Source organism: Cucurbita maxima, unplaced genomic scaffold, assembly GCF_002738345.1.
Source record: "Cucurbita maxima cultivar Rimu unplaced genomic scaffold, Cmax_1.0 Cma_Scf00019, whole genome shotgun sequence".
Lineage (NCBI taxonomy): Eukaryota > Viridiplantae > Streptophyta > Magnoliopsida > Cucurbitales > Cucurbitaceae > Cucurbita > Cucurbita maxima.
Window position 1 is genome coordinate 147,671 of NW_019272035.1, and position 27,013 is coordinate 174,683.

Here is a 27,013-nt window from a genome sequence, read left to right on the forward strand (position 1 = left end):
AAAAAAAAAAAAAAAAAAAAAAAAAAAAAAAAAAAAAAAAAAAAAAAAAAAAAAACAAGAATTTGTGCATATTTGCAATCAACAAAAACTCCAATAAAAGTAGAGCCCTGTCTTTATTGGACTAAATTTGAAATAATTTAATTCAGTTTTGAAATTATTAAATTAAAAAGTGAAGAAGCCAAATACAAGAAGACATCCTTATAAGTTCCCCTCATCAGTTACTCATTTTTCTCACCCATATCTCTTTTTCCCTCTTCTTCTTCTTCTTCTTCTGGTTTTTCTCTTTCAATTCAAGCTCCAAAAATGGTGGAAAAGAAGGCCAAAATTGTCATTATTGGCGCCGGAATGGCGGGGCTCATGGCGGCGAATAAGCTCTACACGGCGCCGGGTTCCAAAGATTTGTTTGATATCGCCGTCGTGGAGGGTGGTGGAAGAATCGGCGGCAGAATCAACACGGCCGAGTTTATGGGTGAGAGAATAGAGATGGGTGCCACGTGGATCCATGGAATCGGCGGCAGCCCAATTCATGAAATAGCCGATCGAATCGGTGCTCTGAACTCCGACCAGCCATGGGAGTGCATGGACGGCTACTCCGGTCAATCAACCACCGTTGCAGAAGGCGGAGTTGAGCTCTCACCGGCCACCGTCGACCCCATTTCTACTCTCTTCAAAAACCTTATGGATTTCGCTCAGGGAAAAATCGCCGGGGAATCCAATATTCTCCACCAAGGTAATTACGACAAACTCAGCGTCGGTGCTTTTCTCCGGCAAGGGCTCGAGTCGTACTGGCTTAGTAGAAATGGCGTAACGGAGGTCAATGGGTGTGGAGAATGGAGCCAAAAAGCCCTCGAGGAAGCCATTTTCGCCATGTATGAAAACAACCAAAGAACTTACACCTCAGCCGGCGAGCTCTCCACGTTGGATTTCGTGGCGGAAAGTGAGTACCAAATGTTCCCCGGCGAGGAAATCACCATCGCCAAAGGCTACTTGAGCGTAATCGAATCAATCGCCTCTGTTCTCCCCCCTGGTTTAGTCCAATTGGGCAAAAAAGTCACCAAAATCGAATGGAACCCCGAACCGGAATCTCGGAATATTCCAACTCCGGTAACGCTGCATTTCGCCGACGGCTCCCATACATCGGCCGATCACGTAATCGTCACCGTTTCACTCGGCGTTCTAAAGGCTGGTACTCGGGAAGATTCAGCTCTGTTTAACCCTCCGTTACCGTCGTTTAAAACAGAGGCGATTTCCCGGCTGGGATTCGGCGTCGTTAACAAGCTCTTTCTCCGGCTATCACAGCCGGCGAACGACGGTGATAATCCCAAGAGTAACAACAAATTCCCTTGCCTAAATTTCGTTTTCCACCAGCCGGATTCTGAGTTCCGGCGGAAAAAAATACCATGGTGGATGAGAAAAATCACAACTCTGCAACCAATCTACCAGAATTCATCGATTTTATTATCATGGTTCGCCGGAGAAGAAGCTCTTCAGCTGGAGAAACTCAAAGACGAAGAAATCATCAATGGAGTTTCAACAACAATCAGCAACTTCCTAATTCCCAGATCCCAAAACGAAAACTCAGAATCAGACTCCAATGGGTGGAGTAACGGCCACAGAAACCGAAACGACACCGTTGAATTCCAATTGAATCAAGTCTTGAAGAGCCAATGGGGGAGCGATCCGCTGTTTCAAGGCTCGTACTCATATGTTGCAGTGGGATCAAGCGGCGAAGATTTGGACGCGATGGCAGAGCCATTGCCAAGAACAGAGGAATCCCCAAAAGCTCCATTACTTCAGATTCTGTTTGCAGGTGAAGCAACGCACAGAACCCATTATTCCACCACACATGGAGCCTATTTCAGTGGCCTTAGAGAGGCCAATAGGTTGCTTCATCATTACAATTGCATTTGAATTTATCTTTTTTTTTTTTTGGGTTTTTAAGAAGGAGAAAAAAACGAGGGTATCAGATGTCTTTTCACTTTCATTTTATTTTATTGGGTATTTACAAATTATCTATCTTCATGTGTCACGTCATCTTTCACCTGTTCCAAAATTCATATAATTATATATTTTTATTCTTAGTGTTTTCCTTTTTAAGAAAGAAAAATCTTATTATTTATAATAAATACATCTTTTTACTACAAATTGTACTAAAATACCCTTGTCTCTCTTAAAATTTAATTGTAAAACATTTATTTGTATTTGGAAAAAGAATGTATTGATTTCGATGATGTAATCAATAATTTTCATTTTGCTAAGTTTCTTGTCCCTTAGTAAGATCGTATCGGCTTTTATGATTTAATTATTTAATTAGATCTTAGGTATGAAAGAGGTTGAAAAATAAATGGATATCTATTTTGACATAAAAGAAAACGTGACACTCACCAAGGATGGGCTAATCAAATCAACTTTTAATATTCATTTTTGGGCTAATCAAATCTATGGACAATTAAATTTAATATTTAATTATAAATTAGTCGAAAAATCTTTAAATTAAAGATTTTAATTTAAAAAATATGTATAGGTAGAGGGTATATTTGGAAAGGAAAAATGTAGCTTTGGATACTGGCTCTTCAATCTCTCTCTTCATAACAAACCAAACTGTTTTTATTATATTGATTTGCTCAATTCAACGGACAGGATCCGATAAACCCGGCCCTTTCCACCTTGGAATCTATTCATCCTTCCCTTTTTGCTTTTCCTCTACACGACGCCGTTTTGGTCCTCTCTTCTTCTACACGACGCCGTTTTGGTCTTCTCTTCTTTTACACTCCCCCTCCTCATAGTACTTTTGCTAGGCATTACCCACACCCATTCTCATTCCCATTTCCCCCTCTTTGTTCCACAACTTGGGGACACCTAATCCACATAATACGCTCGGATATTGTATGCTACAAAAGAAAAAACACAAATAATTCGAGCCTGTACGACCGAACGTCTGAAATGCTCAATAGTGATTTCTTACACTACTATCTTTGTTGTTCTATTGTCGACGTACGTAGCAACAAAAATGAGCTAGAAAGATCAGCGCAGTGTTCGATTGGCCACTAACTAACACTTTTGAATCAAACGAGTAATTTGATTTTTTCCCCTTTTGTTCCTTCTTTGAGATTGTTTTTCAAATTGAACTCATATGAAATTAAGATAAAAGACATAAACTTTTGGCATTTTAGCTACGAGAAAGACAACACACACGAATAACGTTTACTACAAAAAACACAAATAACTCAAGCTTGTACGAACGAACGTCCAAAACGCTCAACAGCGGTTCTTACAATACTATCTTTGTTGTTATATTGCTGACTTGACTAGCAACAAAAATGAGCTGGACAAATCAAGGCAACGTTCGATTGCTTGCTAACTAACACCTTCGAATCAAACGAGTAATTTGATTTTCCCCCTTTTGTTTTTTTTTCGAGATTGTTTTTCAAATTAAACTCAAAAAAAAAAAAAGACATAAAATTTTGGCATTTTAGCTATTGCCCTACCCACTTGGTACCATTTAGATTTGTGCACAGAGGAAATCCCATACTTTGTTGGGTAGAGACAGATAAGGACTCCACATTGACCCTTCAATCAATATTTCTATTTTATTTACAATAACAATAATAATAAATAATATTAATATATATTCCACGACTACGATAACGAGACTACAATCCTCGGTTATAATAACGTTTTGCCTCAATCACCGTCCCTCCATCAAGCAAGCTTAAAAGTATAATTGAACACGATGCCAAAAAAAATTAAAGTTTTTTATTTATTTATAATAATTTGAAATTTTGATATGAAAAGAAAAATAATAAATAAAAAAGATTTTGTTTTAGTTATTATGGGTTGGAAACAAATAAGTGGAAGTGTAGGGTCAAATCAAAGAGAGGGGAAGTAAGTAAGTCACTATTTGAAAGAGGAAGAGAGAAAAAAAGGTGAATTATTATTGTAAAGATTTTGCAGGCTTCCTCCCAAAAACCTATGTCCCACATCCTGTCTTCTTCTGCTTCAATCATCCTTTCATGATTTCCTCCATTATCATGGACCTAGCTGTCACCCAAACTTCTTGTCTCCATTCTCGACGATTCCCTAGTATCGTCATCGATACTACTTTTACTAATCGTGTTAACGGGTCGAGGCTCGAGGTGGGAATCGAGGGTATAGATTCAAGGATATTCTACTTACTCGAGGTTGAGGGTAGTATGTATCGAGCCAAAGCAGACAATATCTACTAGTAGTGAGCTTTGACTCGTTTCCATCACAAACCCTTATACTCTAATTGAACTGAGATTACACCAACAATATACTTTACCCAAAACCCAAATGAAATTTAACCTCTTGCTTTGATTTTTTTTTACCTGAAAAGGAAAATCCAACCAAGAAATCAATTAATTTGCTTTTTAGGCAAATCTTAGATTAATAAGAAAAATTATCCAGGAGAGGGACCCTTAATGTCACATATAAAATATAATATATGAAAAAAAAATTGGTTCAATATTTGAGAGCCAATGGGGTTGAATTGATTTAACTATGTTATCTCATTGGTATCTGCCCTTCTTTTTTGTTGTAGGTTGAAATTTAGCTTTAAAAAGGACTTTAACTTGTTATTCCTCTTTAACCTAAACAATTCTTTTATTTATTTATTTATTTATTTATTTATTTATTAATAATGTGTGGTGGGAGTCTTACCCCTTTAGGGTATCCCTTAACTTATCCATCTCCCTCTTGTGTTCCCTTTGTTTTAGGGCATTAAATTGTCCTTATTTCTTTGTCACATTTTGACCAATGTTTTCTAAAAATCAAATCCTTCTAAGCTTAGCACATTAGGTTCATAAATTTCAAATGTCTAAGCTTGCCCGCTCTAAAATAAGAAAATGTTGGTTTTATTTTGTAAAATCCTATATAAGTTTCGGAGGAGAACGAAACACCCTTTGTAAGGGTGCTGAAATCTCTTCTTAGCATATGCGTTTCAAAAACCTTGAGGGTAAATCCGAAAAGGAAAGTTCAAAAAGGATAATATCTGCTAGTGGTGCAGGCTTGGGCCGATACAAATGGTATCAGAGTTAGACACCGGGCGATGTGCCAGCAAGGAGGCTCTTCCCCAAAGGGGGTAGACACGAGGCAGTGTGCCAGTAAGCACACTGGGTCCTAAACGGGGATGGATTGTAAGATCCCACATTAGTTGAGGAGGGGAACGAAACACCCTCTATAAGGGTAAACTCGCCCGGTGAACAATAAATGTAACGTAGTTTTTAAAACCATGTTTAAATAAGACACGGGATACACTAACTCACATGCCAAGAGTATACTCGATATTTCGAAGCCTAAATTGCATAAATTTGTTTCAACGTCAAGAAAACTCTAACTTTACTTTAATGGAAACCAACAGTTGACAACGGTAGAATTCTGTTCTTGTATTTGAACTTCTTTGTTCCCTCGATATCGATACGAACTCGGGTTTGATTTAGAAATTAAAAAAAAAAAAAAAAAAAAAAAGGAATTTTTATCCTAAATGAATGGATGGTGTTGGACATATGGATAGAAGACAAGACAGCCATAAATACTTAAAGATCTATCATTCACTACAATTCAAAGACACTATCTTCTCCAATTTGTCATGTTACAACAAAGTTCCAACATGACAACGTTATATTAATGAGAAAAAAACAATTATAGCAGACAACAATAAGATCTATCACCTGAATCTTATACCACTTTATGCCTTCTTTTTATTATTATTTTTTAATTATCGTTTTTATTCTTCCCATCTGGGCTGTCAGAGATGGAAGCTCAAAGCCCGGTTTAACTACAGTTAGGCCCATAATTCCATAGCCCAAAGCCCATTTAATCGAGATTCTAAGAAGCCCAAACCCCATTTCAAAACTATTATAAAGCGTTTTAACTTTTTAACTTTTAATCACTTCTCTTATAGCTAATAAATAATCAAAAATTTATCCAATACTCTTTTACTTTTTATTACAACTGACTGTAATAATTTTTAATATTAATTTGAGTGAGAGAAAATGTGAAGTCTGACAAGGTAAATTTAAAGAGGGTAAAAGGTAAAAATAAATAAGATGCGTAAAAAAGCTGCTATTGTAAGAACTTCATCATTTTGGATTTTCGGTCAATTTCACCACATTTTTCACGTTATATTAATTAATATTATTAAAATATTAATTAATAGTATTTTTATTGTCATAAATATTTATAATATTTTTTTATTTTATTTTACGTTTGGAGGAGAGAGACAAAAATAAACATGATAAGCTTTTTCGTATGATCTGTTTCAGTACACTTACACAGCTGCTCCTCTCTGCGTGCTTGTCTATTTTTGTTTTCAATTACTCAATATTATATATATATAAATATATATATATATATGTGAAAATGGAAATTACTATTATAGGCCTAATGAAAAAGGCCACTTGATTCTGGGCTCAGAATTTTAGAATGAAAGCCCAATGGGCTTCCCCAACAATCGAAGTCACTTAATTCTGGGCCGAAAACCCATTTTAATCTCTACATGTATCACCCCGCATGAAATGTTTTAACAACCGATGCCTATAATTTGGATTAGGATTTAGAATCTAAATTCGAGCCCAACATTTTCTGCATCCTCGTGTCATAGTCATATTGCCTACTTCTTGGTTTTAAGAGTGAATACTATTCCTGTAAACTAACACAAATCGAGGAATGTTGTAACGACTGATGCCTATGATTTAGAATAGAATCCGGAATCTAAATCTGGGTCCGACATATCTTGCATTCCCTGCATCACAGACACGTCTAGTAAAGACTATCCTACAGACCAACACTAGTACTTTCGAGATACTTTGACCTCACTTACACGCATCTTAGACAAATTTTTAATAGATCACCGAAAAATAATGTACCCCTTTTATTATAGATATTAAACTTTATTTTCTTTAAATATTTTTTAATCAAGATTGGTTAACAGTTTGATTCATTTAATCCAGCTCTAGCTGCCCCACACTTCACTGCTTCCTTCTCTCACCGCCAACCATTTTTCATCCAAAATTTCCCCCCAAGTCCAAATCTCTGCTTTCAGGTCAAATAACCATAATTCAACCTCTTCCCTCCTTCCCATTTCTTCTTGTTTGCTTCAGTCATGCCGGGAACTATCCGAGTTTCAGGTAACTTTCAAGCATTTCTTCTCTGCAATCGATTAGGTTTCCTTCTTCATGGTTGATTTTCATTTCTTTCAGTTCTGGAGTTCATCGACCTTCCTGAGCTGTTGTCTTCCCCAATTTCGATTAAAGGTACGCAAATTGGCTGCGTGTTTGATTCTTGTTCTTCCTTGTCTTGATTCTGAAATGGATTCGTTTCACTGCAGTTTCCATGGGTAAAACACATTACGAAACTTCGGATAAAGGAGATTTCTCATTGTAATGAAACATGCCTCTGTCATTTGAGATGTTTGGATTTTGTGTTTTTTTTTTCCTCACTGTGAATTATGGCTTTCTTTTTTGTGTATACAGTCCATTGACAACTCTTCGAGATGATGTGATTCTTATAATTCAGGATGCTGGAGGGAATGAGATATCACGTGCAGGTTTGTTCTTGGAATTTGGCATATCTCTGATTTTGTTAATTTTGCAAAATGAGGCTGATTGTGATTGGAATGGTTTTGTTTTGGGGAAGGTGTTCAGGTGAAATCAATAGTTGAAAAGGGTTACTGGGATGATCTTTTTCCTCTTGAAGGAGGAGGGCGTGTGCATTTGCAGTTCCAGTTTGCTCTTAGTGAAGATGATCGCAGCCGAATTCGAATGATGGTACTCTTTTCAAACTTTATTTTTCTCTTCAATAGTATCACTTTGTTTACCGAATTCCAGTTGTTTGATCTGTGTTATTGTAATCATTGAGCTTGTTTCACTCACTTGGACCCTTTGTTTGGCACTTTGAGATCTCAGCATAATATAACTTGAATCGCTCGACATCTTTTCTGTTAGGAACCATGAACCCCCACAATGGTATGATGTTGCCCACTTTGAGCATGAACTCTCATGGCTTTGCTTTTGGTTTCCCCAAAAAGCCTCATACCAATGGAGATATATTTCTTATCTATAAACCTATGATTATCCCCTCAATCAGCCAATGTGAGACTCCCTCCCAACAATCTTCTTCTCGAACGAAGTATACCATAGAGCTTCCCTTAAGCCCTATGGAGGCCGCGAATAGCCTCCCCTTAACCGAGGCTCACCTCCTTCTCTGGGGCCCTCAAACAAAATACACCTTTTGTTCGACACTTGAGGATTCTATTGACATGGCTAAGTTAAGGGCATGACTCTGATACCATGTTAGAAACCACGAACTTCCACAATAATATGGTATTGTCCACCTTGGGCATAAGTTCTCATAGCTTTGTTTTTGGTTTCCCCAAAAGGCCTCATACCAATGGAGATGTATTTCTTATCTATAAACCCATGATCTTCCCCTTAATTAGCAAGGTAGGACTCCCTCTCAACAATCCTCAACATTTTCTATATTTTTCTTGTAGAGAGAAACCGTTTTGAGAAGAAAACATGTTGAACGTCATGATAGCAATCTCAAAAACTCTGGAAGCAACCTTGCATCATCCTTTAACCTCAACCGTGAGCTTTCAGGTCAGATCCTACATATTTTATGGTTTATGGTTATGTGGTGTGATTTTCTAGCTGTCGGCTTTTTTTACATTGGTGTTTTCTGAAAGGTTATTTCTTGATTTTATGAGTGCTCCGTCTTCTCAAGATTCACAAAAATGTCTTATTCAAATTGGGGATCTAAGTGCTAAAGAAGCAGCTCACCAGTCTCCATCAGCATCAAATCAAAATATCCCTGATGAAATACCAGTTACTGAAAAAACAAACAAGATTCGACTTGATCGGATTCAACCACTTTCAGTCGAGGTTTAATGAATTTGTAGTGCAATTTCTTGCAAAGTTCTAGAGCTTGTTTACAGATTTTGATGGGTGTTTTATTTGTTTTAGAATGATGCAGATAGAAGTAAGGATAATCCATCAGCAATTCCTCTGATGCAAGAGGTTGAGGTTAATAAACCAAAGGTAAATAACACCGTATTAGTTGATAGGATGAGGATGCAGTCAACTCCTGCAATCAGACCGTCACCGACCAGTTCGGAAGAAAATTTGGTCCATTATCGAAGCTCAGAGTTATCGAATTCTCCATCAAAAGGTGAAGAGAAGACTGATGCTTCAGAGGCGGCACCATCACGTAGGAGGACTCCCGGGAATGTTAAAAATGTAATAAGTGCCTTTGAAAGTAGCCTGACTCAGGTATGTTCTGGGTGATGCTTTATTATGCTTTATTGCTTGAGTTTGGTATTGTTTGAATAAAATTCTGGTCTTTACATCAGAGTACAAAACCTCGCATTAAACCTACCAGAAATGCTCAACCCAATGTGGTCGAAAAGCAACCATCTTCCGAAGTTAATCAATCGAAGGATAATTCTAAGCCGACTTGGTCGCAAGCGACAACAGGCCCTCCTCTTGCAGGGGAGTTGACCCATGACTTAGCAAATACCAAGCAAAAGGAACAGAAACGAAAATTCTTTGAGGCTTCAGATGGGACTAAATCACTAAAGTTGAAGGGGAAAAAGAATCAAGTTGGAGAAGAAAATTTGAGTGGAAAGGAGTGTGATGATATAGATGCAAAGAATGATGAATCTTATCAAAAGTCTGTGCCTGAGAAGCCGGACTACGATAGAAATTCAGTAACAGGTGAATCGGTATCACGTGTCGAAGACGAGCAAATTCCATCCAAAAGGTCTGGTGGGTGGATATTTAGAGACGAAAGACGACGGCTGTGTGTCACAACAGGTGGTGATCATATGCTAGATCTGGTGGGAGGAGGTCGCACTAGCTATACATTCATCCGTAAGGGGGAAATGAAGATTTCCACGGAAGAGGTAATTCTGGTTTAAACAGCTTCTAGTTTCTTAAAACTAAGGTGAAAAAAGATAGATTCATTGATCTCTATGAAGCAACTTGAACTTCTTGACAATTGAAAGATCTAAGAAACTTAAATTTCTTGACAATGGATCCCACGTCGGTTGGAGAGGGTAATGAACATTCTTTAAAGGGTGCGGAAACCTCCCCCAGCAGACATGTTTTAAAAACTTTGAGGAGAATCTCGAAAGAAAAAGCCCAAAAAGGACAATATCGGCTAGCCCAAATGGGCTTGAGTTGTTACATTAACTCTCTCCATTTTTTAAAGTCTTCTCGACAATCATGCATACTAGGAACTTACTGATGGAGACTTCTTCACATTGTAAAGTCCACGCACCCACTATAATGGAACTTTAAATGGTGAAGGCCTAGAGTATTTTGCTTATACTATTCTAGATTAAGATGATGCTTTATTGATTGTATCAGCAGAATAGAGGTACCTCAGAGCCTAAGGCAAATGGGGGCAACCATGAGCATCAAAAAATGATCAAACCAAAGAATTCAGATGATGTAAAGCACTCTGGAGGGCCACTTGCCAATGTAATTTCAATCATCTAAAGCCAGATTAAAGGAAATGGGTATTCCAAATATTGATGTTTTGCTCTCCCAAATTTCTCTTGTTTAGGCCTTAAAAGTTGCAGTAATGCTTGGATTGGGGACTCTTGTTCTCCTTACTAGACAAAGGAAAAAGAAGGTATAAGCCTGTTATTTGTTATATTCGTCCTCGAATTCCATGTTTTCTGACCGGTTTATAATCTTGAATGCATCGATCTGCTGTCTTTTCTGCACTTTACATTCTCGTCTCGTCACGTGAACATCTCTTTCATCCAAAAGGCGTGCATATACACATACCTTCAAGTTGGCATCTAAAACTGAGTCTTCCTTCTTTATTTATGGCCTTGCAGAAATAGCCAGTTGGGTGAAGGATCCACACCAATTGTGTATTCAAGGCGATCAAAGCTGTTATGTTCCTTCTCCCATTCTTTTTTTTTAAAACCACGTGCATATTAACAAGATCCGAATGTCATTGTATAGATTTTGTTCTTAATTTAATATATCAACTTTATATTTAGATGTTCTGAAACTTTGTTGTTGAGAGAAGAAGATGAACTATTGACCTGATATAGTATTTAGTATGTTTATTCACTAAACTATGTACGGATAGTCAAAAAAAAAAAAAAAAAAACCAAACCTCTGTGATGCTTCTTTATAGTCACTTTTCAGGTGTATTGTAGTGTGGTTACATTCTGATCTAGCCATTCATACACCTCGTGTATGACTGTAACTCCTCGCAGCTCAATAAGTCTCTATCATCATATTGTATTCTGGTCTAGCCATTCATACGCCTCTGCATGACCGTAACACCTCGCAGCTCAATAAGTCTCTATCATCATATTGTATTGCCCTTAATTTCTTATGCATTCTTTAGTCGGCTAAAATTACAATGTCAAAATGTATGTATAATTATTTTTTTTATAAAAATAGTTCTATAATTTAGTAATTACAAGGTTGATGCTTGAACTAGCATGCTTATTTGAACTTCAATCTCTATATTTTCAATATTAAAAATATATAAAATTTATTATTAGATTTACAAGGAGATAATATATTAAAATACCATGTAAAAGTTGATGATTTAATTCGGTAAATGTGAATGAAAGGAAGGAAGAGGGAAGAAACCCTAATTATAATTAATTTAGACGACGGTAAATTCCGTAACGGATACATTGATTGTAGGGGGGCAAAGTCGGAATACAAAAAGATCCGCGTTGTGGTTCGGCAAGGCTAGGGCCTCTTATAAATACTCCTTCCTGTGGACTAGGGCGACTTGCAGTGCGGTTGAGCCGCTCGCCCCTCATTAGTTTAAGAATGAGGCTTTGCTCTCGGAGACGGAGGCTCCCTTCGCTTCGAATGTTTGTAGAGCCGATGATTTCGACGCTCTACCATTTACTTCTTTCTTTCTCTCTCTCTCTTTGATTATCATCATCTTCTTCTTCTTCTTCTTCATAATTCTGTTGCGTTGGCGGTGATGATTGATCTGAATGTCTATGAACCAGATGTGGAGATGAGCTCTGCGACCCTTCGTCAGGCGTGGCGACTTGGATAGGAGTCTCAGTGGATTCACTTTTCACTCAGACTTTTTGTCGATGTTCGCAGCCACGAATCGTCGCGTCTCTCTTCGTTTCTGAGAAAAGGCGAATCTGAGCCTTCCGTCCTCTACGATTTCGTTTTCAACGATTATCTCCGCATCTATCCTTGTGGATTTGAGCCAATAGCTCAGTTGGCGATCGCTTCGTTTTCTATTTCTAGGTTTTATTTTCTGTTTGTTGTTTATTGTAGCATGATTGCCTCTGTTTATTTCGATTCGTCGGCTGACTTCAAACAATGGGATCGATTGGATACTTTCTCTTCCTTCTCCGGCTGAGCCGCTAGGGTTTGTTCGTTTAGGAAGAGGCTTCGAGGAAAAAAAATAAGATAGGGTTGATTCATAGAAAAATCTAGAAATGGAAAGAACAGTCGAAAGGTATGAGATCTTCAATTCCTATATATTTCAAAGGCTCCATTGATTATAATTAAAAGCCTTCAACCAAGTTGCCATTGAAAGAGCACTGATCGAAATTGTTTCCGTGAACTGATGAGTTTTCCATTTAGTTGAGGCAAAGCGTCGTGTGTGGTTACATCTGCAACTTCACTCTTTGTCCTTTTATTGGATCTTGTATAGTTTGTTTGTTTAGATCCTTTTGCCTTCGATTATCTTCTCATCTCTTTGTGGATTTGAGCCACTTTATTCAGCCCGTGGATTCGCCGGAGCCATCCATCAATTGTTAAGAACCAGATACATCAATCTTCATTTGCTTGAAGTCGCCTAAGCGTAGTATCACCTCTTTTAAGAGCTTGCACAACATTTACATACTGGGGAGAGCAAGAACATTATTAATATCAATCTTCATAGAAAGCTTTGCAGGTTTGATCAAGAACATTATTAGTGCCACCCAATTAACACTCAACCTTCAATTTCACAATCTAAATACAACTATTCAATATAGAATGATGATATAACAGTAATCTTCTCGCACCACTTCTATCCTATAATTTAAATTTAAATTAGACTAAAATTATTACTCACTAAATATAATCTTTTTTTACATTGAATTTTCTATTTAATAAAAAAAAAGAAAAGGAAAGTAGTTAGTTTTAATCAGAAACCCTCCAACCAGTTTAAAACATTTACAATCCATTAAGTGTTAAAATTTTAAAATTTTCGAAACTAACAACTAATAGTTAGAAAAAATTAATAATTTAAAAACGTTGAATAATATTTCGTGCAGCGGACTCCCATAATCTGCTGGCGAGGCGACAACGGCCTTTCACCCAAAGCCTTCAAATCCACCATCCACGCACCTAACCTCCTAGCCGTACGATCCTTCAATTTCACTTCAGAACCCTTCTCCTCTTCAAATCTGAAGCAGCATCGTCTCAAATTTCGGTTCCTCTTCTAGAGCTGGAAGAAGACCAGAGGAAACGAACTGGTTGTTTCCGTCATGGTTTCCGATTCTATGTTGCCGGCAGCGGCAAAGCCGACTCCGACGGCAGATCGGGAAGAAGACTCGTCTAGCCCCTCCGCCGCTCTACTCTCTTTCGACACCGATTCCTACTCTTCAAACCCATCTCATAAAACCAGCATTCTCTTCATTTCTCTCACTTTCATCACTTGTATTGCTCTCTCCGCCGCCTTCGCCTTCGCCTTTCTCTTCTTCTCAGGCGCCAACGTCAATTCCAGCGCCCGTCCTCTCTCTAAGCTGAAACATCCCGTCGTTCTCTTAATCTCCTCCGATGGCTTTCGATTTGGATATCAATTCAAAACCTCAACCCCTAATATCGATCGTCTGATCGCGAACGGAACCGAGGCCGAGAGGGGTTTAATTCCTGTTTTTCCGACCCTAACATTCCCCAATCATTACTCGATCGTCACTGGCCTTTACCCGGCTCATCACGGCATAATCAACAACTATTTTCTCGATCCGGTGACCGGAGACGCCTTCACGATGGCTAATCACAACCCTAAATGGTGGCTCGGCGAGCCGCTGTGGGAGACGGTGACCAATCAAGGGCTCAAAGCAGCAACAGTATTCTGGGTCGGCTCTGAGGTAAACAAAGGCTCATGGTCTTGCCCTGTAAATTACTGTCGTCATTATAATGGCTCGGTTCCATTTGAGGAACGAGTAGATATGATTTTGCAGTATTTTGACTTGCCTAGTGAGGAAATTCCTGTGTTTATGACTCTGTATTTCGAGGACCCGGATCATCAAGGTCACCAGGTTGGGCCTGATGATCCACAAATCACTGATGCCGTAGCTAGAATTGATTTAATGCTTGGGAAACTCATTTCCGGCTTGGAAAAACGAGGGGTTTTTGAGGATGTTAACATAATCTTGGTGGGTGATCATGGAATGGTTGGAACTTGTGATAAGAAACTGATATTTCTTGAGGATTTAGCTTCATGGATTGTGATTCCAGAGAGCTGGGTTCAATCAAGAACTCCTCTACTGGCAATCCGTCCACCTCCTGATGTTTCGCCTTCCGAGGTCGTTTCGAAGATGAACGAGGCTTTGCGATCTGGGAAAGTCAAGAACGGGAATCGTTTGAAAATGTATGTGAAGGAAGAGCTTCCATCTCGGCTTCATTACAGCACGAGCAATCGGATTCCACCAGTGATCGGGTTGGTTGAAGAAGGATTCAAGGTGGAGGCGAAGAACAGTAAGAGGATGGAGTGTGGAGGAGCTCATGGGTATGACAATGCCATATTTTCCATGAGAAGTATCTTCGTTGGGCATGGCCCTCAGTTTGGAAGGGGGAGGAAAGTCCCATCTTTTGAAAATGTGCAGATATATAACTTGGTTACTTCAATTCTCAACATTAAACCTGCTCCGAACAATGGTTCTGCATCATTTCCCCAATCTATTCTCTTGCCTTCTGCATAGGATCTCGAACCGGCGTACAATAGTGTCTCTTTAACTCGAGCATCGCCGTATGGGATGTTCAAGAATTTGACCACAATGAGCGCGAATCCATCCATTAGCAGTGGTTTATAGCACTAGTTTGTATGTTTTCCATTGTGGTTTGTCGATCGAAAGAACGACCGAGCGAGCTTGTAATCTTTGAACTTTTAAGCTTATGTCGTATGTTGTTCTTCCTATGCAGGCAGGGGTATCATATTCAAAAACTTTGATCAGTTGATAGATATCTAAAGCAAGTACTCATATCAATCTCCTCGAGCTTCCTGCAAAACAAAATTCTGAGCATTTCAAAAATGCCTTTAGAATTTGCAATATTATCTTTGAACATTCATAGTGTGGTAGTGTTGATGTTCGGGTTTCTATTAGTAATTTTCTTATCTTTTTTCACGAGTTTTTTTTTTGTAGCGAGTGTTTACATATGTGTTTTTTTTGCTAAAAACGCATTTGATATCGTGCATTTGGTATTGTGAAGTTTTTTTTGCTTTAGAGATCAAATGGTTAAATATTAAAGTTCAAGAACATAAATTGTTAATTTGTAATTTTGTTAATTTATTTTGGGGGAAAATTGGAGAATAGAGCAAAACATCTGACCCGGAGGAAGGCCACGTAAATCCATGCACATCACTGGCCATAGATCGAAGGTAAGGTTGAAACGGCGTCGTATCGTTTCCCCGTCGCGTTTTTGTTGCCAATCTTGTACAGTGACGTGTTAGCTTAATTTGGGGAAAAAATGGCCAATCGGATTGGCCTCAACTTCCACCAGCGGCTTCCGAATCCGATAGGCTCTCCTTCCACCGTATTGTCCGCGAACAGGGCCGCGAATAGCCTTAAACAGTGGAGCGTCGGAGGAAAACCACGGCGGCGTTTGGTTTTAGGCCTCGGAATTTCGTTTTGGGCGCAGTTCATGAATATGTCCGGTTCACTGGTTGGCGCCAAATCCTTCGTGGCTTCTGCGAGACAGAAAAATGCCGTTGATGAGGTAAAATTAACGCTAAAACTTCATTTGAAATTCCGCAATTTGTTTTTCAGTAAATTGAAAAGCTAATTCGAGGACGACAGAAAATCTACTTTGCGTTTTGTGGAGTTCTTCAGTTCTTGTGTGAATTTTTCGTCTGGATTTCTTGATTTCATAATTTTTTTTGAATTTTCGCGTGATTTCTTCCGAGTCTGATCCGCCGAATTCCGTTTCTGTGAAGGTTTTGAAGAACGTGGAGTGGCCAGAGCAATTTCCCTTCAGGGAGGAGGATTTTCAGCGCTTTGACGAGTAAGAACTCTGAACTTAAGCAATCTTCATTAGAATCTTGAGTCACTTGAGATGTTTGATGAAAGCATTTGAACGAATCACAACTATTTCTTAGGACACCAGATTCTTATTTCTATGAATCCCCACGCTTTGTCACGCACATTGATGATCCAGCCATTGGTGCACTCACCAAATTCTACTCCGAGGTTTTCCCCCCAAGCAATACACCTGGTGTTAGCATGTTGGATATGTGCAGCAGTTGGGTAAGCCCATTTCTGGACTTGAATGTTCTTCAATTCTCTTTTCTTGTCTTCATGAACTATGTAAAGAAAGTGTGTGGAAATGAGATTTGATTTGAATTTTCGAATCAAAATTTTCTAACCCTGTTATTAGTGTGAAAATATTCAAAATCTCTCGTTCTCGAGTTTCTTGTGTAGGTCAGTCATTTTCCAGCAGGGTACAAGCAAGAAAGAGTGGTTGGGATGGGAATGAATGAAGAAGAGCTCAAACTAAACCCGGTTTTTCGATCTCTTCCTTCGATCTTCATTCTGATAAACAATCAGTGTTTAAACTGTTCCTGCAATTCTTCTTCGTTCAGGTTTTGACAGATTACCTTGTTCAAGACTTGAATGTGAATCCTAAACTCCCATTTGAAGATAATTCTTTTGATGTGATCACTAACGTGGTATGTGCTTACCTCTGAAGTAGAACCACCATTCATGGTATGTTCTAGCTCTGAAGTAGAATCATTCGTGCAACCCGTCTTGCAGGTCAGCGTCGATTACTTAACGAAGCCTCTTATCGTTTTCAAGGAAATGAGTCGAGTTCTTAAACCTGGTGGCATTGCCATTATGAGGTGAGAAGCTTACATAGAAGCCTGAATTCTGTATTGAGTTTCCTCCGATCTCGACATCTTCTAACTTCGTTGTTTATGTTGTAAATCAGCTTTTCGAATCGCTGTTTTTTCACGAAGGCGATCTCTATATGGACCTCAACTGGAGATGCAGATCATATTATGATTGTTGGGTCGTATTTCCATTATGCCGGTGGATTCGAACCTCCTCAGGTATGAGAAACTCATTGAGATATTTCCCATGCTTGAAAGACTCACAATTGAGGTATTTTCTACAACTTCTCATTAGGCTGTGGATATATCACCTAACCCCGGACGGTCAGATCCCATGTACGTCGTGTACTCGAGGAAGTTACCGACAGCTTGAAATTACACGGGAAGAAGATGAGCCAGCTGAACTGAATCAGTTTGACCTGCATATTAGTACATGTAAACTAAGCTTCAAACAAGAATCACTGAAATTGTATTCTTATCTGAGACAAAGGTTGTGAATAACCATTTAGGTTCCAAAACTTGGTTGTGCTGTCTGGAAACTCTATAAACATAGGGATAAAGGCATCCTAAACAGAGTTGAAAAGGTAACAAAAACAAGATCAGATCCATCCCAGTTTGTAACGACGAAAGAGGTCCTCGGTCTGAGCGTTTTTGAAGGCGCTGCAGCCGATTACATAAACCCAAATCAGGATCACCACAGTGACAATGAGAACCACATTGGCTTTCCTCCATTCTTTTCTGAGGTTCCCCAAGAGACCAGCCTTGCAAGAGTTGCAATTGTAGCACAACTGGGTCTGGTCATTGCTCCAAATATAGCAGTCTGGGTCAGCCATTGGATCACCAGGGTTCAGCCACAGTGTCGGGTTCACGAAGTTATACCCGCAAGCTGTTGGAGGTTTACAGCACCCGGACTGCATGCACATGCAGAGGAAAAACCAAGTAAGACCCCGTTAACGACTATTTCGTTTTTTGTTTCGTGATTGTTTTTTCACCCCTTATCTTTGAATTATGAATGATGTTAAGAAGTTTAATTTTCGAAACCAAAAGTCAAATAGTTACTCAACCGAGCCTAAATTGTTAAGCTCCAACATTAACCCAGCCTAAAAGAGGGAGGAGATTTGACCTACTACCAATGAGGTAAGACTATGACACCAGCTTGACAAATATATAGATAACTAGTGATTGAGAGCAATTTTCTCGGAAGAAGCAAGTTTAGAGTTCAAGACTTCTAGGGAAAGAATTCAACTCCATGATCCATAAAAGGTGACCCTAGACGGGACAGGTCAAGAGTGTAAAAGAACAAAGTTAACTTACCAGTCCCGCTAGATGCACAATTAATTGGGTCAGGATTTGGTAGAGTCAAGAGTGGGTGTAAAAGAATAAAGTCAACTAACCTATCCCACTGGATGCATGATTTCATTGAGTGAGATGTTCGGTAGCATCAAGAGTGAGTGTAAAAGAATAAAGTTAACTGACTCGTTTAGTTAGAAACACGATTGATTGAGAGTGTTTGGTAGAATCAAGAGGGAGTATAAAAGAACAAAGTTAACCACCCTGACCCGTTTCGCTAGATACGCAACTAATTGAGTTCGAGTGCTTGGTAAAATCAAGAGCCGAGTGTAAAAGAACAAAATTAACCAATCAAACCCATCCTACGAGTGTTTGGTAGAGTCAATAATGAGTGGAAAGGAAGAGAGTTCGAGTTGGAAAGTTTTGAAGGAAGAGATTAAACAATTAGTGATTATGGAGTTATTAGTTGGCTCCCACTTCCACCATTTTCTGAGTCAATCTTAAACCATCTTGAATTTGATGAATCAGTATGGTATCAAAAGGGCCCCCAATCAAATCTTAGCTGTCTACTTAATAGTTGTGGGAGATTAAATTCACCTTTTCCCAAAAGAAAATAAAAAACATAAAAAATTAATAAAAGAATAAAACATTAAAAATCAATAATATTTTATTTACCCCTGAAATTAAAATCATAAAACTAGTTTTAGTAATCAAAATATATTCACTTCTATTCAAATGAATTACCTATAATTTATTTGAAATTTTTAACTCTATTATTTACATTTTACACTTTATTGATATAAAACTCAAATAGGTGGCCACAATAAAATTTCCAAATTAAACAAAAAAACTTATTTTAATTTAGTTTCTATAAATTTAATAACCTTTAGAATTTAGTTTCTACAAATTAAACAAAATAATAGTAATAACTTCACCATTTGATTTTTGAAAAAAAAAAAATCACCACATTCTATTTTATTAAATTAAACTCTAAATTTAAGTAAGTAATGCAATTATTAGTAATTTTAATAAAATTCATAAGTCCATGCACAAATTAACCAAAATTCAAAAATTAAAAAAAATTGGTTTATTAGATACGATACAAAATTTTATATAAGTTTTTGGTATTATTAAAGCGTAATGGTTATTGGTTAAATTTTCATTTTTTATTACTAAAGTATTAATAATAAATAAATTTGTTTTTTTAATATCTTTTTGCTTTCTTTTCTGAAGAACCGACCTTGGGGTCAGGATGGCGTCAGAGAAGCCTCCGATCGAATCCTCCGACCATATTTTAAGAAATTAAAGAGAAAAATTATATATATATTTCAATTCGGAATCAAAGGAACTGACCTGAAGCGGCGAGATGTCCACCGCGAAAAACTGATCGGCGGCGAAGTATCTCTGATTAAGCTTAGAACACACATCAGATTCCGGCAAACACGTCCTTATCTTCGGCCAATTTCTAGAATTAGTGAGATGATTTTTGAGCCAGGACGAGAATCCGTCGAGCCGATACTCCTTGAATCCTCGGCCCATGACGGTGTAGCTACCGTCGGGGCGAGTGACGACGAAGGTGAAGACGAGGAGGACCAGCAAAAGGCCGATTAGAAGAGCCATACAGAAGAGGTAAAAGGCCAAGAGGCCTTGTCTGTTCCAGTAGGCGCCGATGAAGCCCGCTAAAGAGACGAGGAGGATTAAGACGCCGAGGAGAACCACCGGCCACCGGAAAAAATGGATGCATTCGTAATCAGGCTTTGAAGCCAGCCAAATTCCGGCACCGATTATGGGGATGGAGCAGAGAAGTGCCAAGAAGTTCACAATTGCCGTGATGTTGTTGCTTAAACCCATTGAATTTCTCTCCCAATTTCTTCACTGAGAGAGACTTCCTTGTTACCCTCCCAGTGTGAAGAAAGTGTGAAGCCTTTGGTTGGTTATGTCGTCATGATTGTCGAGGAAAAAGGCATGGGAGTGGGACGACACGTCGTTTCCAAGTGTTCCGACCCCGAAAGTTGTACCGTGCAGCCACGTGGCACCCTATTTTCTTTCTTTTTTTTAAAAGATCAAATATCATATCAATTTTAATAAAAATTAATTAAAAAAGGGGAAATTTTGATTTGGGCCGAGGTAAAAAAACAGGCCCAGGGTTCGGTTTGGAGAATTGGGCTTTTGCGAAAAGAGCCCTCAAAGTGTGGAAGAAGTCTACGCTTCGTCACTCGTTGTCCATTGAAATTCTCAAAATCCCAAGCTTTATTTTGTTTCTCTTCCGCACAGTCGCAGAGCTCGGCGTTTCACAACCAGCAACGAGAGAACGGCAGCCATTTCTATCTCTTTTGCTATTTCTCGAAGGTGAACGCCTTTTACATTCTCTTCTATTTTTTTTGATTTGCAAGTTTCGTCCTTCGTGTCTTGTTTAATCCCTGTTTTTGCCTTTTACTGTGTCGTGTGTTTTTCTCTTGTTTCTTTATGATATATTTATCTACTCTGTGGTATAAGTATTTCGTTTTGTTTGTATAATAGTGGAATTCTCGTTTTGTGTTGATGTTTGGATTGTTGTTTCGAGTATTGGATATTGGAAATTGATTAGGGTTTTAGTCTTTTATCAGAGTAATTGAAAAGATGAATGGTTGAGCGATTTGTTACTTTGAAAATTGATTTGACTAAAATTTTCTATTGCTTAAGTTTAGAGAGAATTTCTGTGATTTGGGGCACTATTGACGGCGGCGGAATGGTTTCTCCGGATCTTTCTTGCCGACAGTGTGTGTCGGTCGGAATTCCAATTCCTCCATTGAGATTCTCTTCACCAGCTAGATGTTGATTTGCGTTCGATGAAGAAAAATTAGTAACACTGCCGTTGGTTTCCAGATCTCTATTTACTTCTGCTTTTAACTAAGAAAGTCGAGGATCCAATTGGAAACACGGAGATACATTGATTACTCTTCTCGTTGTCAATTGATTTTGAGATGAAACCTCATGTTTTCTTATAAACAAGTCATTTTAGAAACGTTATGAAAATCAAAACTGTTATTGAATGCGTGATTACTAGGTTTGCTTTAGTCTTGATGCTCCTCGGATATTTTGTAGAGTTTGGTGATTTAAGTTCTTGTTTCCCGCATTGATTGAGATTTTTTTTAATTGTGTCTTGGCTATAGTTTTTTCAGCTTTATTTTGAATTGATGGCGTCCAAGTTGCATCAGTTGCAATCCAAGGCCTGTCAAGCTTCTCAATTTGCTTTCAAGCACGGGTCTTCCTATTATAAGCAGTTGTTGGAGCAGAACAAGCAGTACATCCAAGAGCCAGCTACTTTGGAAAAATGCAGCTTGCTTTCAAAGCAATTGTTGTATACTCGGCTTGCTAGGTTATTACCTTCAATTCCCTTATTATCTTTGCATTTTCCCAATGTGGTTCTCGAATAATTTCCATTGATATTACTTTCATGTTTTCCCGATTCATCACGCTTTAAGGATTGTGCCTGGTAGCTTAGCTTGGGTATCTTACACTTGCAACCAACCGGCGTGACTGTTTAGTATGTGTTTTGATTTGCTTATTCATCCATTTCTCCGTTCTCTCAACATTTTTCCTATTAATGATTCTAATCAAACCACTCTTTGAACATTCGCAACCACTCAAGAGCATTCAAGTTCCTTCATTTATTTCAATTCATGGAATAGTATACTCATTTGATGGATTTGGATATGAATCCCCCTATTACCTACCGTATGTCCATGAAATTCTATATTATACTCACTCTCTCTCACACTCGATAAGTTCTATTGTAATGTCTTGGTTATTTACAGTCCCTCGTGTGTTAGGTTACACAATCCTTTTAGCCTTTTAATACAAACAAATACAATATCAGAACTCTTACAGCTGTATTACTGCACTGATTTCACTTTATCTTAAGCTAGTTAATTATCAGCAGTACCATTAGACCATTAAAACGTAAACCTAAGATAAGCTAGTTAATTATCAGCAGTACCATTAGACCATTAAAACGTAAACCTAAGATCCGAAACATGGTACTTCCTAAGAATCATGTTCGCCGATGTACTGACTTCTTTATACGTGGTACGTTGCAAGATGAGCTCCATTGCTTTACTTTGTACTGACTTCTTTATGCGTGGTACGTTGCAAGATGAGCTCCATTGCTTTACTTACCCAACTTTTCACATTACATTGATCATGCAGCATCCCTGGTCGCTATGAATCATTCTGGAAAGAACTTGATTATGTGAAGAACTTATGGAAGAACAGGCAGGAGCTGAAAGTTGAAGACGCCGGCATTGCTGCCTTGTTTGGGCTGGAGTGCTTTGCATGGTTTTGCGCCGGTGAGATCGTAGGAAGGGGCTTTACATTCACAGGTTACTATGTCTGAGATCGCCCTCAGTAATTTGTGGAAGGGATATTCCCTTTTCATTCCCGCGGGTACTCCGCATACAATTTTTTTTCCTATTAATTGAGGATTCTGTGAGCAACTGTGATAGAGATTAATAAGTAGTATCCATGAATTCCGAGGGACCATAATGGATCCTAGAGTTGTTTTTCATTGATGCATGTTCTTGGTAATCCAGTTCTTAATTCTGAACTGGAAATCTAATTTGAACTTCTCAGCATTTTATGTGGAGCTTTTTACCAGATGATCTGCAGGTAGTTGTCGTTTGAACAACAATCTGAGGTATGTTCTAATCCAATATGTGATATCATTTTTTGTTTTCCATTTAGCCAAATTTTTGGTTCCATAACTTCTTTTTTGTGTTATTTTATTTTGGTTCTTAAAAATTCGACCACATTTCGTATACAAGAGTCCGACTCTATCGATGGTTTAAATAATGTAATTTGAGTTTGATGAGTTATTATTTATTTATTTATTGTTCTATCAAATAAATAATGTAACATTTTTTTTTTAATCTAAAATTAAATAAGATAGTTGAAAGAGCTCCGAGAGAGAAGTGGAAAATAAGGAATTATGATGTACCATATACGTCATTGTGAAAACCAAAAACCGTGTCATTTCTATTTTGACATGTCGTTTCTATTTCGAATGTATTTGTACTAAAAAACCAATTTTTTTATATTATATATTATATTTAATTATATTTAATAGGTTTGTTAATTTAAATATAAATTTATTGAATATATTATCGACTTAATATAAATAAATTTTTTTTATTGGGAAATTAAAATTTGAAGGTTAAAATGAAATCTAACCTAAGAAGAAGAAAGTATAAAATAAGTAAATAATTAAGTAGTGGTCAAAATTACAAAATAATAATAATAATAATAATAAATAAAAGAATAATAATGTTACTTCCCTCTTAAGCATTAAAATAGTGATTGGTTATATTATAGAGTGGGGAGGATATATACATGTGGACCAATTCAATGAACAGTTCATATCGCAGAGCCAATCGGACGGGAGAGACGCGGTACAGAAAAACTTCGCCAAAGGAATCTGTTTGTGGTCTGAAGAAGGCGACTGAAGATGGTCTGCAATACCAGCATTTCCCTTCGCAAACATGTCGCATCGGCCATTTTCCTTCTCCTCGTTCTACTCAGCGTCGTCTCCGAGTGTTCCAGTCAGGTAATAATATGCTCCTTTTGTTATTTTAAGAACTGATGCTGGAGAATTTGGATCTTAGATTCGTACATTTGGTTCTTCAGTCTCCTCCGTTCGTTTCTTGATGTGAAATTCAATTTGTTTGGCTTCTATTCAACGATTTGGATGTTAACGTCAAGTTTTCGTTGGATGATAGGTTGAATGCAGTAGAACTTGTGTTTCAGAGAAATGCAATAGTGAGTATATTCTGTATCTTTATATGAAATTCGTCATCTGTTATTATTTTTAAAATTTTAATTTCTCATCAAATATTTATTTTGTTTGTTTATCTGAAAATTAGCTGTAGGGATTCGGTACGGTAAGTTCTGCGGAGTAGGATGGACGGGTTGTGCTGGTGAAAAGCCTTGCGATGATCTTGATGCTTGTTGCAAAGATCATGACGAATGTGTTGAATATAAAGGTTATTGCCAATCTATAACTACATGCCTTATTGTTTCCTTTCTATACTTCGCATTGTTTGCCATTCCTCATCATTATACTTGCGTAAAAAGATTTCCCATCGATCTATATTACTGTTTTAGTTTTAAGTTGTTGTGAGACCAATGGGGTGAAATCTGGGCATCCTGTTGTTGAATGAACTCTTTTTTCGGGCATTATTGGTATATTCTCTGCTGCATGCTTGGAAAAAGATACGTATGAGATTCAAATATTCGACTACAATTTCTACCCTTTGAGAATAGAAGAATCGAAATTGGCTCTCCCAATGAGGCTACCCCTTGTTTTCATGCCCCTTAAATCATTTCCGTTCTCAAATATATTCCCGTTGTAATACTTCATCCTCAGCCTCAAATTTAATTTAAAAAGGGCGACAATCCTTGATAGTATGATAATGTCCACTTTGGATACAAGTCTCATACCAATAGAGATGGTTTTCTTCATTTTCCCATGATCTTCCCCCGTCCCGTAGTCAATGTGAACCTTTGGTCGCACTTTCTACGATCTTCCACCAAATAAACTGCCATGGAGCCTCCCCGTTCTAGGGCTCACCATCTGTTTGTTTGGCATCCAAAGACTCTTTCAACATGGCTAAGTCAAGAAGGTGATTATGATACCATTACAAGAAGTAGAAAGAGAGAGAAGAGAATATGATCATAAAAGTACTTCGTTGTTCAACATTAGTGGTTGGAGAAGTAATCCTATTTATAGGACTCTCTGAAACAATATTAACTTACGGTACTGTATACTAAAGCAGTATTAGCAAAGATACAATCGTAACAAGCTCTTAACAACCAATGAGTTAAGTCTTAACACCTTTGGCTTCTAAATTCTTAACAACCAATGCTAAATGTCATCAAACTCCAAGCCGCCAGTTTCTCCCTACCAACATACATCATCAATGGATCCTAACTAAACCTAACCACGGAGAATAGCTACTTCCATTCGAGGAAACTGTTGTCCTATAGTTTAGTCCCGACTTGTGAGCTGCTGGGTTGCTCCATTAATAATGGTAGAGAGGTTAATGAGTTGTTTTTCTAAACCCGAGTCCTCCCAGTTGAATTTTCTTATGGATGATGTACTGCAATTTCCTCTGTCATATGCTTACCTGTGAGAAGCTTCATCAGATTCTTGATACCTCAAGGTTAGGGTGCTTCCTTGTACTGCCAGCGTGTAGAGGCTGATTACCATCCTCAAAATGCTTATGCAGGCTATAATAAACACCTTTTGTTGTTATTATAATTTTTTTTTTTGACGGAAGACCAAGAATGGTTGAATAGTCTATTGTGTTCTTCACAACTTTTAAGTAGAATCCTTCGTGTCATTAACTTCGGAGTAGGATGACAGACTATCACATATTAACTCCCTTTTCAAATGCATGTTGCAGTAGGGACGTTGAACACTTTTGCCTCCATTGTAGTGATCATTGAGTGGATTACATCAGTAAATGCCTACGAATAGTCAGTTATTTATATTATGCACATAGTAGATTCTGTTTATTACGGATCAGTAAAGCTATTGGCCTCCTGGCCATTGAAAAACAAAATTAGATACAAAATTGGAGATATTAAGGCATGGCCAATTGGCATATTTAAACAAAGAGGAGATACTAGACAGTCACCAATGTTTGGTGTTGCTAAAGTCTATATCTTAGATCTTAGATCTTAGATGTCTTTTATTTATCTGAAATACTACACATTTCAAACTTTGTAGCACTAGATTACAGGAGACCAAGCAGTTTATATATATATATTGGTTCATTTTTGCAATATTGTTGTACCATGTTTTCTTTTTGTTCAATTATGATTTTGGGTGGAATTTTAACAGTTGGAACTTGAGAGTCACTCTGTTTAATATGTTTTGTTTCAAGACCAATAACATATATCACATGGGTTTTTCAGGTTTAACCAATATTAAATGTCACATAAAGTTCAAGGATTGTATTACGAAATTGCAGAAATCTGGGATGGCTGGTTTCTCACAGCAGTGCCCTTATTCCATAGCTATTCCTACAATGGTAAATGGCATGGATATAGCCATCATGTTCAGCCAGTTTAGTAGCGGAAAGTTTGAGCTCTGATAGCCACTTTGGCAACTCAACTCGCTCCATCATCCCCGCCCACAATTCATGCCATCAGTTATTGCTCATACTCCCCCAAAACAAGGTGGATAGCTTCACAGCACTGATTCATTATTTTAAATAATATTCTATTGGATTAAGAAATCTCAAACAGAGGGCTTGATCCTCATTTTTTGTCCCCTTTTAACTGCTATTTGGACCATCTGCACTTTAAGGATGTGTTTATCGTAGTGAAAGAAGATTCCAATAGGCCAAGTTGTTTCATGTTTGATGCTTCTTCAATAATCAATAGCTGTTAGGTTTTGGATTCCCTCCTTATTGTGCGTCAATTACTCCATTTTTAAGGAGTCACCCAATGTGTGGGCAGACTGTTGCAAGTTATCTTCTGATGTTAGGCTTTTTCGTTTGAAGTCGAACAATCACAGTTTATCACGTGACAAACTCTTTTTTTTTTTCTTTAATGTTTTTTTTTTTTTTTTTTTTTTTTTTTTTTTTTTTTTTTTTTTTTTTTTTTTTTTTTTTTT

The 27,013-nt window shown here is 37.8% G+C and overlaps 7 protein-coding genes across 10 annotated transcripts in view; 6 read left to right on the forward strand and 1 right to left on the reverse strand.

Moving 5' to 3' along the window:
- The window catches only part of LOC111493815 (probable polyamine oxidase 5), a 17,261-nt gene extending 15,245 nt beyond the window's left edge, over nucleotides 1-2,016 (forward strand). Inside the window, exon 2 of the mRNA XM_023143687.1 lies at nucleotides 253-2,016. Coding sequence (XP_022999455.1) covers nucleotides 253-1,911 — 1,659 coding nt within the window. The 3' untranslated portion in view covers nucleotides 1,912-2,016. The remainder of the gene's footprint in view (nucleotides 1-252) is intronic.
- A 4,968-nt stretch (nucleotides 2,017-6,984) lies between these two features.
- Nucleotides 6,985-11,078, forward strand: LOC111493817. 4 transcript variants are annotated; one of them, XM_023143689.1, is made up of 12 exons: nucleotides 6,985-7,148; nucleotides 7,221-7,274; nucleotides 7,349-7,400; nucleotides 7,494-7,567; nucleotides 7,657-7,787; nucleotides 8,513-8,618; nucleotides 8,743-8,900; nucleotides 8,982-9,287; nucleotides 9,368-9,919; nucleotides 10,389-10,499; nucleotides 10,585-10,653; nucleotides 10,865-11,077. In XM_023143689.1, exons 1-12 carry the CDS (start codon nucleotides 7,124-7,126, stop codon nucleotides 10,868-10,870), a joined length of 1,644 nt encoding a protein of 547 aa, XP_022999457.1. In that variant the 5' UTR covers nucleotides 6,985-7,123; the 3' UTR covers nucleotides 10,871-11,077. The 4 variants fall into 4 exon arrangements, with proteins under 4 accessions (XP_022999457.1, XP_022999459.1, XP_022999460.1 ...); XM_023143692.1 differs by having other exon boundaries at nucleotides 7,095-7,148; nucleotides 10,386-10,499; nucleotides 10,865-11,078; XM_023143691.1 differs by lacking the exon at nucleotides 7,349-7,400 and having other exon boundaries at nucleotides 7,665-7,787; nucleotides 10,386-10,499.
- A 2,197-nt stretch (nucleotides 11,079-13,275) lies between these two features.
- LOC111493831 (ectonucleotide pyrophosphatase/phosphodiesterase family member 1-like) lies at nucleotides 13,276-15,298 on the forward strand. Its single transcript, XM_023143713.1, has one exon. It carries the CDS (start codon nucleotides 13,502-13,504, stop codon nucleotides 14,939-14,941), a length of 1,440 nt encoding a protein of 479 aa, XP_022999481.1. The 5' UTR covers nucleotides 13,276-13,501; the 3' UTR covers nucleotides 14,942-15,298.
- Nucleotides 15,299-15,623: 325 nt separating this feature from the next.
- On the forward strand, nucleotides 15,624-17,585 carry LOC111493851. The gene is made up of 8 exons (XM_023143748.1): nucleotides 15,624-15,956; nucleotides 16,174-16,241; nucleotides 16,336-16,483; nucleotides 16,658-16,738; nucleotides 16,819-16,905; nucleotides 16,991-17,076; nucleotides 17,166-17,286; nucleotides 17,363-17,585. The coding sequence occupies exons 1-8, from the start codon at nucleotides 15,708-15,710 to the stop codon at nucleotides 17,438-17,440; spliced, it is 918 nt and encodes a 305-aa protein (XP_022999516.1). The 5' UTR covers nucleotides 15,624-15,707; the 3' UTR covers nucleotides 17,441-17,585.
- On the reverse strand, nucleotides 17,535-20,406 carry LOC111493854 (tetraspanin-2-like). The gene is made up of 2 exons (XM_023143751.1): nucleotides 19,711-20,406; nucleotides 17,535-17,978 (listed from the first exon to the last, which is right to left on the reverse strand). Exons 1-2 carry the CDS (start codon nucleotides 20,206-20,208, stop codon nucleotides 17,667-17,669), a joined length of 810 nt encoding a protein of 269 aa, XP_022999519.1. The 5' UTR covers nucleotides 20,209-20,406; the 3' UTR covers nucleotides 17,535-17,666.
- A 147-nt stretch (nucleotides 20,407-20,553) lies between these two features.
- Nucleotides 20,554-22,975, forward strand: LOC111493874. Its single transcript, XM_023143779.1, has 3 exons — nucleotides 20,554-20,706; nucleotides 21,510-21,715; nucleotides 22,546-22,975. The coding sequence occupies exons 2-3, from the start codon at nucleotides 21,534-21,536 to the stop codon at nucleotides 22,730-22,732; spliced, it is 369 nt and encodes a 122-aa protein (XP_022999547.1). The 5' UTR covers nucleotides 20,554-20,706; nucleotides 21,510-21,533; the 3' UTR covers nucleotides 22,733-22,975.
- A 740-nt stretch (nucleotides 22,976-23,715) lies between these two features.
- On the forward strand, nucleotides 23,716-26,930 carry LOC111493870 (probable phospholipase A2 homolog 1). Its single transcript, XM_023143773.1, has 4 exons — nucleotides 23,716-23,938; nucleotides 24,111-24,150; nucleotides 24,255-24,374; nucleotides 26,311-26,930. The coding sequence occupies exons 1-4, from the start codon at nucleotides 23,840-23,842 to the stop codon at nucleotides 26,487-26,489; spliced, it is 438 nt and encodes a 145-aa protein (XP_022999541.1). The 5' UTR covers nucleotides 23,716-23,839; the 3' UTR covers nucleotides 26,490-26,930.
- Nucleotides 26,931-27,013: the final 83 nt, after the last annotated feature.